Below are 13,566 nucleotides of genomic sequence, written 5' to 3' on the forward strand. Positions count from 1 at the left end.
ATAAAATTGACAGGTCTGGCTCACTCAGGTCAGCAAAAACTGAACTCACCCACAGAAAATAAGGACTGTATTTTCTAATACAGAATAGAGCACAAGAATTTTACTACCATTTATATTACACTGAACTGACAACACTGGTATTTTGGAAAAAAGCAACATAATAAATTTCTAGTGAGATTATTTCAAAGTTCTTTCTGTTGCTTCAAACAACTCTACTGTGAGTTCCTCTTTGAGAGCCAGACATAAACAAGAACAGCTCATTCAAGACTCAGGATATCACTTCTATCCATACTTGCTTACAAACCAGCCACCTACTCTTAAAAATGAAGCACTGGATCAAAATCTTCCATGTTGTGGAAAAGTCTCTTTTGACCAATGTTAAAGAAAATTATTTCAAAGTTATTAAAACCATGACATTGTGTAAATCATTGAAACATCTTCCAAACACTGTCCTTCCAGTCCTTGTAACCACCTCTGCAGGGTGCTATCATATTAATTCAATTCTACATGCAAAGAAATAGAAAACAACAATGTTAAGTGACTTGCTGAGTCATCTGCACAGCTGGGAACTGCAGTCTGGCAGTAGGTAATAACCTCAAGTTGTAGAGTGTTTTGCCACCTTCCTGTGTTAGTACAACTAGCAAAATGCTTTCCATTTGCTATGGAGCCCATCTACAACCTCCTGTCAATTAACCAATATAAGTACTTTATAAAATCCTAAAATACATGCAATTATACAGCTGATACAAACAGCACACAAAGCCAAACCTAAACCTGAGGCTAATGGAAGAACCTTGACATTGGCCTGAAGCAGAAGAACAAGCCCTTTACCATGATATGAAAAAATCAAAAAGCATACATAGGACTAGTCAAGTGAATTATATATTAAAAAACAGTGCTAAAACCCTGCTAGCAATTCTAAAAATCTTTGCTAATGCTTTATCAGTTGTCTTTTCAGTTATAATTCTGACTGCCATTACCTCTGTGTGATGAGTCTAGGTACTGTTGTATTATTTTTTAAACACACAACAGGCAGATTTTTTTAAAAGCCAACAACAATCAATTATTCCAGTTCTTTGTAACTGTTACTAACCACACCAAATAGGCCCTTCCAGTAGAGCAGACTGACAAATTTTGTTGTTAACACAGACTGTAATTTCATTATATCAAAAATGACTGTGTGATGGAACATGCCTAATTGTAGTGTCCCCATAAACTGAGTCAGAGAGTGCTAGCAAGTGAAATAGCAAAATTCATACAGGCTCTGTGTTAAAATACCAACAAAGTTTGTTCAGCAGATGATAGGAAATTATTTCCATGCACTTATGTAACAAAAAGAAAGAGAAAATGCTGAAAGAAAATCCAAGAAGGAAGTAAGTGGACACACAGAAATGTCAGTGACATGGCAGAGTTCAACTGACAGCTCCCTGGAGATTCTGAACCCAAATCCTTCCTTCTTACCCCCATGATAGAGCTCAGTTTTAACCCACTGCTGTCTCCCTATTGTGCTGGCCTTGATGCAGCAGTCATCTTCTGTTGAACAAAGCATTCCTGCACACGCCTACACTGCAGCAGCTTCACTGGGATTCAGGCCTCTGCTTAACATTAAGCATCAGTTCCTTGCTGGAGGAGATTTGAGCAGGAGGAAAATGCAGTGATCACAGGCTACTGAAACTGAACACCCACAGAATAGAAATTTGCTTTGTAAGGCTAGAATGTAGAATGTGACTGCTGCAGTTTGTGTACAGAACTTCCAATACATGCAGGCACTGGAGTGTGAATTACAGGTCAAGGGCCAAAGAAATGATCCAGCTCTGAATCTCCTTGCTTTCATGCATTTAAGATTGCAAACAAAAAAGCAATGGTAATTTAAAAATGCAGCCAAACACATCTCAAGGAACAAAAGATGACCTATACTTAATCATAGTTTTGGTATGGATCACACTGGAGCAGCAGACACCTTGGCTCATATTGCATACAACAGACAAAAAAGTGAGCAGCACTATTTCTTTTTCTTCAGCATGGATGTACTTAGCATATCCCTCAGCTACCTCTGTGCATGTGTCTACCTCATCCATGCACTGCAGCTGGTTTGCAGATGGGGAGTTATTGCTGAGAATGCCTTATCTTTTCACATGAGAAGTATCTCCACTGCAGAAAGAATCTCCATTTTCTCATTCTCCCATCCTTCAGATTCATGTCTCATCCCTCTGCTGACAGCTCTGTACTGCAATGTCCAGGAGACCCTTACCTTCCTCCAGAACTCCAGTCTGCTCAGAAGCTGGTGATGGAGGTGGGGAAGGAGGCAGGTTGGCTGACTCTTCAACTGCTAGAAATCAAACAGTGAAAATGAGATACAGTCATTAATTCCAGGAACACCAATACACAATATAAGCTGCAGTCAGCCTGTTCTGCCCAGCTGAGGAATTATCTGATGGGGCCTCCTGCCTGCCATATTTATGGACAGACTCTTGCAGAATACATGAACTTTTGAAATTATAATAAAAGGATTTATTCTTCTGCCATTGATTTGTTTTCTAATGGTATGAATTATTTACAAATTTCTGGTTATAGAGCACAATATAAAAAGCAAATATGCGATACTCTTTTAAATCAGTATTGCCCCTTAAAAAGCATTCAGTCATCCAAGGCAGCAACAAAAAAGCATATGAGCACAGACGTATTATAAATTCACACCAACTATCAGAAACTGGCAGCCAGTCTCTTTAATTCACCTTGAGTACATGAAAAATCTCCATTCTGCACACTTTCTTTTCTTCTGCTGAGTTCAAGGTTAATGGCAGAACACACGCAAATATTGCTTGTCTAAAAGGTATCAGCACAGGGAACTTATATCAGCTTTGACATAACAGTGATTCAGCTGAGCAAGGCACAGTGAAAACTTAGATGCACTTGGACTAGGATTTACATTCATTCCCAGTCATGAGACCAGATGCTGAAAACAAATGTTTTTTTTTCCAATTACTTCAATTCAAGTATGATGAAATCCTAAAGAAGCTTCTTAAGTGAACTCAGCATAACCTCTGCATTTGATCTCATACCAGTCACTGAGAACTTTTTTTCTTTAAAAACAGATCCACTCCTGAGACTTAACCAGTGTTTAAAAAAAAAAAAAAAAGCCCAAACAAATCTGTTTTAACAGGTCTGTCTTATCAACAGCACCTTCCAACATGCAGATCTCAGTTTACTGTTCAAGGCTTCTTTCCCAGCACAAGCAGGCCCCTTTCAAAGCCTCAACAGAATTTTCCAGGCTTCTTCCTATTGATTTCAGTGTGATTTAGAAAAGACCATATGTGACTTGTCCTTAAGATGTGCTGTCCAGGAACAGATTATTTATAAACTCATCACAATGCATCTGACCACAGGAACTGTAACACCAACACTTGTTAACTGAAGACATACTTCTCACAGAGTCTTTTAAATTACTTATCTCACTAGATAGAACTGAATATCCATTTTACTTCTCCCAGGCCTGAGTGATTTGGAGAACTGGGGTGTTCCATGTAAAACTGAGTCTCTGCAAAGAAGGGAATTACCAAGCAACACATCCCCCTGCTGCAGTTCTAAGTTAGTTCAATGAAGCAAAAACCGTGGGAACCAAATTTCCAACAAATATTCTAAATTACTCATTGACTTTAATTCACTCCTAGGTAAGGACCAAGCACCACACCAAAGCAGGCAGACTGCCTGTGAGGAAAACACTGCAGGCATTGTTTTGATTTAATCACAATGAACATGCACTCAGCAGAATTTATCCCAGGGCAGGCTTGCAAGACTTCCTTACCTCAAGATGGAGTATGTCCTTTCTCTGGCCTTTGGTGTACATGTTTTTGAGCTACTGCAGAAGTTTTCTAGCAAGGAGCAAGCACTTTAGGTACAAATGGCTGTATACCTACCTTCATTTATAGATAGATAGATACACACACACACACATGTATTTCAGAGATATTACACAGAGGAGGATGGAGACACAGCATGGACCAGTGGCATTGTTACCCTTTCCAGTACAGATTGGTGGCATTTGCTTTCCTTGTTCCACAAGCTGCCCTCACTCTGCCTGGTGCTCTCAGCCTGGGGTCCCCATTCCCTTCTGCTTCCTGTGGAGGGGCTCCCCCTCCATCTATTTGAGCAGCTACCACTCGACCAGCAAAGCCTCACTTGTTTTTTATATGTCACTCTACCTTTTGCTCTTCAGACACGAATCCATCCCAGCCAACACGATGACAAAACCCTACCACCAAACACAGGCTGAGCTGCTCTGGTGTCAGAAACAAGGTGGAGAACTGCTGTTAGAGCAAACAGGGAATGAGACACCAAGAATACAAGGATCCTGCCATAATCCTGTGGGTTCCAGCATTTACACCCAGTGGTGGCTGTGGTTTACCCACAACCATAACCAATGTAAATACACAGCTGGAACTGCATTTTTTAATACACATACAGACATTTGCAGACACAAGGATACCTGGAACATTCTTTGTCTCATTTTACCTAAAGGTAGTGATCCAGGCTGATCTTTGTGCTGGGCTTCTTTTTCCTGTTCACCTTTCAGGACCGCTACAGCTTCAGCTGTTACTACTTGTACTATCCTTGCAGACACTTCTTCTGTGGCAGTAGCAAAGTCAGAAAAAAAGAAAGAAAAGCATGCTAATCAGAATGGTGTCTTAAAATCAGAACGATTAGCTTAAACAATAAAAAAACAGAGGCTGACTTAACCCATTTTTAAAAGGTAATTTTTTCCCCTGAAAGACGAGGAAATAATTAAAAATAAAAGAGAAGGACCAGATATTCCAAAGGTTTCAGTGGAAAATGCCAAGTATTTATAAAAATCAGGAGCTTGCTCTAAGCAAGATGCACAGAGCATCATTATTAAATGTTCTTTCTACTAGGGACAATGTGCAGCAACTGCAATATTTTAAGATGATCATCCATTAAATGTCTAGAAAATGTCTGCAGGTATTGTTTGGCAAACAAGGGTAGAATGGGCAGCTGATTTATGTAATTTCTTGACATTTAATATATGAAGTTAGCTGCATTCCAACATGCCCTTTGGATGCTAATTCCTCCTCAGCAGCACACAGTATGCATTAAAGATACTTCCCAGAAAGCCATCTATGCTGATGAGGGTCTTGAAGGGCCAAATAACATTCCTGCATGATTAAAATCAATACTTCATCTTCCTCACCCCTTTTAATACTGCCACACAAAGCTTTATTTAAACAGTAGGTGTGAGTACCATGCAGAGAATAAGGTATTTTTGGTGGAATGGGCTCCTTGCTGCTGGCCCCCAACATGCTCTGACTCAGGCACTGCATGCTTGACAGAGCTGGGCACCACAGAACCCACACTTTGCTCTTCCCCACTGCCCACAAGGTGTAGCACACCTGAGAAGGGCTGAGGAGCTGCCTGCTCTGCCAAGTAGAAAGTAGTAGTAGGTCTACTCAAGGAGTGAATTCTTCCGAAATGAGAAACTGTCACAGCTCGACTGCAGACCCACTCAAAGGTGCAGTGAAATGTCATCAGGCACACAGCTGCATGGGGAAGCAACCAGAGAAGTTTCCTCCCCTCTGAAAGTTCAGGTGCCTTTGATGTAATAAATCAAGATCTTAAGGGCTGTCCAGCAGAATTCAGAGAGCAAAGGGTTTGTGGCTCTTATCTGTAGATAAATGTGCTCTCCCTTAGTCTTTAATCAATATATTTCTATCTCTCAGCCAAACTCAGTGGAAACAAACTCCTTCCCTCTCCAGCTATATCCAAGTGCTGTCTGAGAGCTGTTTCCAATACAGATGGAGCTGACCCCTAGGGAAGGCCACCAGTTGCACAGATGGGCACACCTGGGAACAGAGCACAACTTAAGTGCTCTCCAGACCTTGTGTGGAGACAGAGGTTTGTAATGGCAGATGTCAATACACCCTGCTCCTGCCAGAGCCCCCATCAATCACCATCCTGAGGGCAGGAATAAAAGCTCTGCTCACCCATTACTGCATCCTTCAGGCAAGAACTGGCTGGGAAGAGCAAGTATGTTCAAATCAATGCCCTACATGTAACTCCACAGCAACCACTCTGACAAGGGACTGTCCATAATATTAATAATGGTTTATTTTCACAGTTACTCTTCCATAATTCTATTGTACTTTTACTGTGAAACTATTCCTCTTCATTTTTCCTTTAGAAAAACCAGTTGTTTTTCCCAAAAAACACAAGCGTGAATTACCACAGCCATGTTTGTCTAAAACTAAAGTGCCAGGTTAATATTTCTTTTACACAAACTATTTAATGAGGTATTAAAAATCTCCACTCACTGACATAGAACATTCCTAATTGTTGGTGTTTATACCTTACAATTCACTGCACACCTGGCTGGTCACCTGGAGGGCAGTGACTGCAACAGTTCCATTTGCTGCTGCCAACAGCAAAAGTAGATGGATGAATACATCAGAGCAGCTACCAAGCAATGAAAAAAACAAGCTGACTTGAAAAACATGAATTTGAAAAAAAAAAAACATTTTAAATATATGAATATAAACTTGAGGATAAATTCAGATTAGAAATCTAAAGATGCTGCTTTCCTGCTGTCAGGGACAAGAAGTTCTGGCAGCCTTACACATTGGAGGAAACAAATCAACTGTTTTTTGAGATGAGGCTATGTATGATATAGATGCAGCTCTAGTTCTATTCTTCTATTCAACAACACATCCCTAGTATGAGATGGAACTCCCCTCTGTGGTTAAGTAAATCAAACTGAGCTCCATAACCCCATCAATCAAGTCATGCATGTGGCCAGTCCTATAGATCAAAGAACAGGGATATTGATTTAAAGCCCAGCAATCTTCCCAGCTGTCTTTCAGGGGCCTGCATGTCATTTTGGGGCTTTGCAGCTCATTTTGGGCTGCTTTCACACCTGTTAGATGCTGGAGGTGCTTTTTGGTTCCTTCCTCTTGTGAGAAACACAAAGCAGACACTTCCCAGATCCTCCCAGACTCACATGGTGCTGCTGCTGCAGGCCAGTGGACTGGACACAAATCTGGAATCCTTACAGGTCCTTACAGGTTCCCTGTGCTGTGAGGCACACACAGCTGCAAAAACAAGCTGGGAAAACCTGGGAGAATGAACCTGCAGCCTGCCCCATCCTCCTCCTCCAGACACACCATGGTGTGCTGCAGCACCTTCCACGAGCTGGAGACAAACTGCTCTTCCAGAAAGCATCCTTTGATATCTGGTATATCCGTGTTTGGATTCTGCTTTTTCAGAGCAGGAAAGAGCATCACCCTGACACCTCTGGTGAGCACAGAGGACAGCACAGAGCTTCACTGAGTGCCATGGCTACAGAAAACCCTGCACCCATTCCTGCCACCACCTCCCACCTGAAGGATGTGACACATGGACGGCCCTCCTGTCAACATTTCCACCGAGCTACTAATCACAACACCATGGACAAAAGCAACATCAACAAGACTATACTATCAGCCTAGATGAACAAATCAAGACACAGTGAGGAAGACTGTTAAAAGCACCAATTTTTGAAGGTTATGTTCACATGAAAATTTTAATGAAAGGCTGCAATTAATTTCTGATATGGAATATGCAAACGTGTATGAGGTTTAATACCCTGGAGCATATCCAAAGGAAATCTCTTTGGTCAACTGCTTTCCATCAGCCAAGCTACTGCAACCCTCCTCCCAGCAGGGTTAAGGCAAATCATTAAAAACTGCCTCCTTTGTAATAGAATTTATACTTGTTCCCATCCAGCCTGGTTTTCTAGTACAAATGGGCTCTACAAGCCCAGAAGACACTTCTCACCCTCTCATCTCTCTTCCTGATTTAATTTGCTTAGGACAAAGATAATGTTCCACAGGGAGCTATGTTGGAGGGTGAAAGGTTGTCTCCTGATAAATAGAAATTTCTATTTTAGGCTAGGCAAAATAAGTAAATAAAAATACAAATGGCCTCTGGGCTTGTGGGTTTTGTTCAGTTTGTTTTGTTTGGCAGTGTTCTTTAATCAAGAAAGGTTTACTTCTGAACACTCTGCTGATGGATATTTTGGGTGACACAGAGGGCATGGGCAGTTCATCAGAAGAGCAGTGCTTTTGCCATACATGACTGCTGCAAAAGGACAGACTTTTCTGTACTAATGGACACTATAAATAGAAGATCCAGTGGGTAAGTCAAATCATCACAGGGCTGCTATTGAGACTTTTCATAGTTTTCTTATGGTTCAGTTAAAGTTCAAGGCAGCCTAATGATAAAGAACAAACAAACAAAAAACCAAAACAAAACAGAATAATGACAAAACCAAAAAAGAGGAAAATTAGGCAGCTTGGATGCTGTGAATGCTGGGTTATGTATTCATTAGACATGGTTTTGCTTGTACATATTTATTTTCCCTCTCTTTAAACAGGCAGACTCTCTCTGACTCTACTTCGTGCCACAGAAATGGCACAAACATACAAGAAGTTACAACAAATAGATTTCTTTCTTAAACATAGTAAGGAGCATGGCTTTGCATCAGACTCCAGCAGAACAAAGAAGAGCAACATGCCTTTGCTTTGCATTTTGTAGAGAGTAAAATGCTGCTCCTTTTTACCAAGATGCCAGCTGCTCATGACACAGGACATAGATGGAGTTTCAGAGGGATTGATTCCAGGGAATACAGCACCCTAAAGTATAGGCAGTCCTTGAATGGGATGTCCATAACAGAGAGAAAACACAGTGAAAACCCTCAGCATGAACTCCCCAATGCCCTGATGGGGAGCAGGCTGAGGTGAGAGGCCAGGGGCTGGCACAGCAGGACAGAAGTTCTGCTGCTCCCTCAAAAGTCACTTCAGACTGCTGAAATCCAGCAGGGCTGCCAGGGCAGCTCTGCCCAGCTGCTGCCAGTGCCATGGCTGTTCTGAGCCAGGGACAGAGGACTCTGTCCCTGAAATTTCCATGTCCCAGAGATGACTGGAGGACACAAGCCCTTTCCAGAGCACTAAGATGCACAGAGGATGCTGAACCAGCTGCTGATGCCTCCAAAGGCTGCTGCCCTCCTCACAAGCACATCCCAGGGCTGCCCAGTTCTCACCCCAGCCACTCTAGCATGGAGCATTACACCAAAGCAGGCATCATTCAGATGCTCCCTCCTGATCCCTGAGGCCAGAGACTTGTGACCTTCCCAGACAGAGACTCAGACAGGGGCTGGTAAATGAGGTTATATGCCAAAGACTGGCTACAGCACAACCCAGAATCTGGGATCAGATCCTGTACAAGGCCAAGATGCATTTTCAAAGCTCTCCTTCATTCCTTATTGATCCTGCTGCATTTGTCAACGGACTGCAGATGTCTCCACTGGCACATTACCTACAATGCTTTTATTTCCCATGACAGCTTTCCATTCCATTAGCTTTTATAACATACATGTTTACCAGCCCCAGAGACAGATATACAGAAGGTGGCAAGAGTCTTTCAAAATAGGTGTCTGAACTTCCAGGTCCTGACATAAACATTTCCACAAAATAGTTTTAGAAAGTAGTTTATAAAAAAAAATCTGCAACTATAAATAGGAAAAAACCAGGTGGGTGAGATATTTTCAAAGTGGTGTGTGATGTCTGTTCTCTATGTGCCCTTTTAATGGCTGTCCTTCAGCCTCTAGCACTTATTCCTCTTTCTCTTCCAACCTACCACAACCTGAGACTCAACTCATGGAGAAGCTGAGTTTGCTATGAACACCTGTTTTCACCTTCTTAGGTGAAACTGTTCAGTTGTTTGTGTCTGACAGCCCTCATCCACCAGTGCCTTTTATCTCCTCTCCTCTATCCCTCTGTGCAGTGCTGTGTGATTATTCTGAGGACTGGTTTTGACAGGAGGCACTGCCTATGGGCAGGGCTCACAGCCTCTCCCAGCCTCACAGGTAAGTGACTGATGCAAGGATCCTGCTGGCAGTGACCTGGGAGCTGGTACAGCTTGCCTGCTCATCACCTCATGTGACAGTGTCACTGATTTCTCAGGCCACAGTTGCTCCAGTCAGATCAGAGTTTGTCTCCTCAGCTCTTCTCCCTTCCTGCCTGTAGTTTCACTGCTGCCATTCAGCAAGATTACTCAGCCCACTTATCTATTGCTTCTTCCCACCCTGAGAACCCATTTCACAGCAACAGGGACAGCACCTCCTAATATGAAAACATCACATCTCTCACAGGACAGTCTTCCCACACTAGAGCAGCATCACCCCTTCTTCTCTCTGGCACCAGCTCTACCCAATGCCACCAGGGTGGCAGCAAGAACTTGAGTTTCCCGAGATGCCTCCTAGTCTCTGTAAAGCATGCTTGTTTAAGGCATAAATAAAGTTTAACATGCTTGAAACACATGGCACAAGAAATGCTCCAGGAGAAATCCAAAGAAAAGGGATGATAGGAGGGAGGGACAGAAAGGAGACTGCAGATTGTGTCAAAGCTTCACATAGATTCATAGGGTCACCTGTCAAATACCTACCAAGAAAAAACAGTGAGTTCAGTTAAAGGATAATTAATGTTCCTGGAGCACTGAGGCAAAAGAAGGGATTATTAAAGAAAGCTGCAGTGAGATGAAAAGGACAAAATAATATGTTTCATTAATTTTGGGGAAAGATCAGAGGCAGAGCACAGCAAAAGCATCAGCTACATGTACACTTGCAGAATTGTGAAAACAAAGCAATTTCAGTCAAGATGTCCCTGTCAAAATCCTCAGTGGGATTCAGAGCAGTTTCCAAGGTAACAGCACTAATTGTTGGCACAGTGGAATCCAGTCAACAACAAAAGCACAAAGCAACCTGCACTGCCTTGTGAGGAAAAACACCCCACATATTCCTACAGAAAGAAAAGATACAAAATGGCTATTTGCTATCTTTGACTATTTGAAAAGCAAACCAGGACCTATGGATTTTTCCCCCCCGGGTACTGCAATTCTGAGTGCAGCTGGGCTATAAACCAAATAGCTATTCGATTTGTTTAGAGGCATTAGCCAGTCCCCTAAGGACAGGTCCTGAATTCATGCATAGCTCTCCTGGAAGCTGGTGGATGACTTGTTTCAGTCAAGACTACTGAAATGTTGAGGGAAAAAAAGATGCAGGCATCACCCAGGGATATCTGGGGTGGAAAACCAAAGATACATCTTGGACTGGATCTCTGGGATCACGACAGCTCTAAGTACTGCCTTTTTGCATGAAGATTAAAAGACAAATGCACAGCAGCGACCAAAATATTATAAATAAGTTATACAAAACCCCAAAAAATGCCAACAGATTAGTGCTTGAGACTGAAGAGAAAAGCCATAATACAGCTTTACAGAATTCAAATACTGGCTTTCAAATGGCTTTTGTGAGTGCAAATATTTTGTTGTAAGTAGGTCCTTGATCTGGATGTTGGCAATATTAACAATAATTGGCAGGAGGTAGGAAGGCAAATAATATGAACATCAGCTTTTAAATTAAATGCAGCCACAACACAACTGACAAGCATCATTTCCCTAATAAACTCGTTGACTTTAAGCTACTGCAGCATCTGTGAAGATAGTGACAGATTAATTTAATCACCAGGATTCACAAGCTAACCAATAGAACAGGCCAGAAAAGGTCTGTGTTTTGGGAAAGGAAGAGCTTTGATGGTTTAATGCATTGGACTCCCAAGGTATGAACATTCAGATTGCTGCTGGGGAAAGATGTATTGCAGCCTCTGTGCAAGAAGGGCAGGAACATGTGAGCTACAGCTGAGTACCTGGCACAGCAGCTCCATACCCTGCTGACCCCACTGCAAATGCATTACACCTCTGTGTTTTGGGGTATTCAACAGCCTCTCTATGCTGTCCTTAAATTCTAGATTGTAAATCTGAACTACCAGCTCCTTAACACTTTTGAACATTTGATTATCTCGGAGGTCTTTTCCAGCCTTGGTGATTCTGTGGTTCTGTGCTATCAGCTTTGTATCAGAGTAAATCTGGCAGACAGTTGGGGTCCTGGCTGTGGCTGAGCAGTGCTGGCCCAGCTGTGCTCTGGTACAAACACAAGGATGGAGGGTGGCTTTCCTGGGCACCCTCAGCTGCTCTGCAGCACTCAAGGAAGCAGCAGGGAAGCTCAGGCTGCCTGTCCTTGGATTGCTTCCACGTGTTCTGTGTGTGTTTCAGTTCCCCTGCTCTGACTGAATTTTCCTGATCACTTTCTTCAGTGGGAGAGTTGGACACATAGCCCAAATCTCCAAGGCAGAGAGTGCAAAATCAAAAGTGACTCATGCTAGGAGCCAGGAGCCATTCTGAAAGCTCTAGTGAGCCCCTTCTCTGGCTCCCTAGCACATTTATTAGGCAGAGGCCTCTGCCATGCTGTCAAGCAGCTGTAGAACAAAACACCAAGGGACCAGTCCCCTCCTCAGCCCCCCCTGAAATATGTAAGTCTGTTAAAAAGGAGTCATGCCAATGTCAGTAGAATAATGCAATGCCTTAAAAACGAGCCCTCATTACTGCAATACTTGTTTCCTGTGCATCCCCTGAGCATCCCATCTTCTTAAGTCTACTGCCTGGAACAAAATATTTAATGTCAGCATTTCCCAGCCAAATCAGAGGTGGGAAAAGCTATCAGTTCTGTTTCATTGATGCACGGGCAACACAATTTAGAGCAATATTGAAGCTGACAACACCAAACCCTCAGCCAGAGCAATGCAGTGATGTCCCACTGCCTTTCCTGGGACGTGGTATCAGCTCAAAACAACACCTGCACATACAAAACAGCTATATCTATCTTTCCCCAGAAGTATCAATTCCCTAGAACTCACACAGAAGAAACCACTTTGGCTTCAAAACAAAGAACCAGATATTTAGTCCTTTGAATGTGAGTAAATACTTATAATGGGTAACTCACTTTTAAACCAATATTAGTTTTGGACTTCAGTACTAGTTAATATGTTAAACAAACTGACTTTCAAGAACCTCTACAGAAGTCAATGAAGCATCAGCCACCTACAGAAGGAGGTGATGCATCCCTTAAGGTTCATTTTTAGCACCTTTTGGGATGATTTTAAACACTTTTTGTGCTTTCTCTGATCTTCTTTCAAAAGGATTCACAGTAAGCTATGGGAATTTTGCTGGATTTAAGTTTAAAATTAACATTAACCTGTGCACATATTGTGTGGGATTTAGTCATGTCTGGTCAGGAAGACTGAAGATCACTTTGAATCACTCATTCAACAGAATGCTGGTTTAACCCATCAGAGGATATTTAACAAAAAGAATGCAGCAATGCTATGCCCTATATGCTTATGCCCTATGTGCTTTCACCTTAGTGCTCAATGTGTTGGTCCAGCCCAGCTCTGCATGGCTCATCTCTTCCAAGCCTTGTTTCCCAGTCCAGCCCACAGCTGTACCAAGGCAGGTGTGTTTCCCTGGCCTGTGTTGTGCACAGATTAATCCAGTCCCACAGAAGCTGTGGATGGACTTTCAGAGCAGTTTTCAGCCCATGTCAGCAGTTCTCCCATCTCTCCCCCTCTTTTCTGGCACTGCCCTACCTCTAACCAGGACTCCCATCCACTGCCTGCCCACTCTTGGAGA

General features: G+C 42.5%; 1 protein-coding gene across 49 annotated transcripts in view; it reads right to left on the reverse strand.

Annotated features, from left to right (window-relative positions):
* MAP2 (microtubule associated protein 2) overlaps nucleotides 1-13,566 on the reverse strand; it is a 212,356-nt gene that overhangs the window by 42,188 nt on the left and 156,602 nt on the right. For 33 of the 49 annotated variants that reach the window (XM_079311143.1, XM_079311152.1, XM_079311179.1 and 30 more), the window contains 2 exons: nucleotides 4,513-4,626; nucleotides 2,252-2,329 (listed from right to left, as the gene is read on the reverse strand). In XM_079311143.1, coding sequence (XP_079167269.1) covers nucleotides 2,252-2,329; nucleotides 4,513-4,626 — 192 coding nt within the window. The remainder of the gene's footprint in view (nucleotides 1-2,251; nucleotides 2,330-4,512; nucleotides 4,627-13,566) is intronic. The other 16 variants (XM_079311169.1, XM_079311162.1, XM_079311139.1 and 13 more) reach the window with 4 other exon arrangements.

This window comes from Erithacus rubecula (genome assembly GCF_903797595.1).
Source record: "Erithacus rubecula genome assembly, chromosome: 8".
Lineage (NCBI taxonomy): Eukaryota > Metazoa > Chordata > Aves > Passeriformes > Muscicapidae > Erithacus > Erithacus rubecula.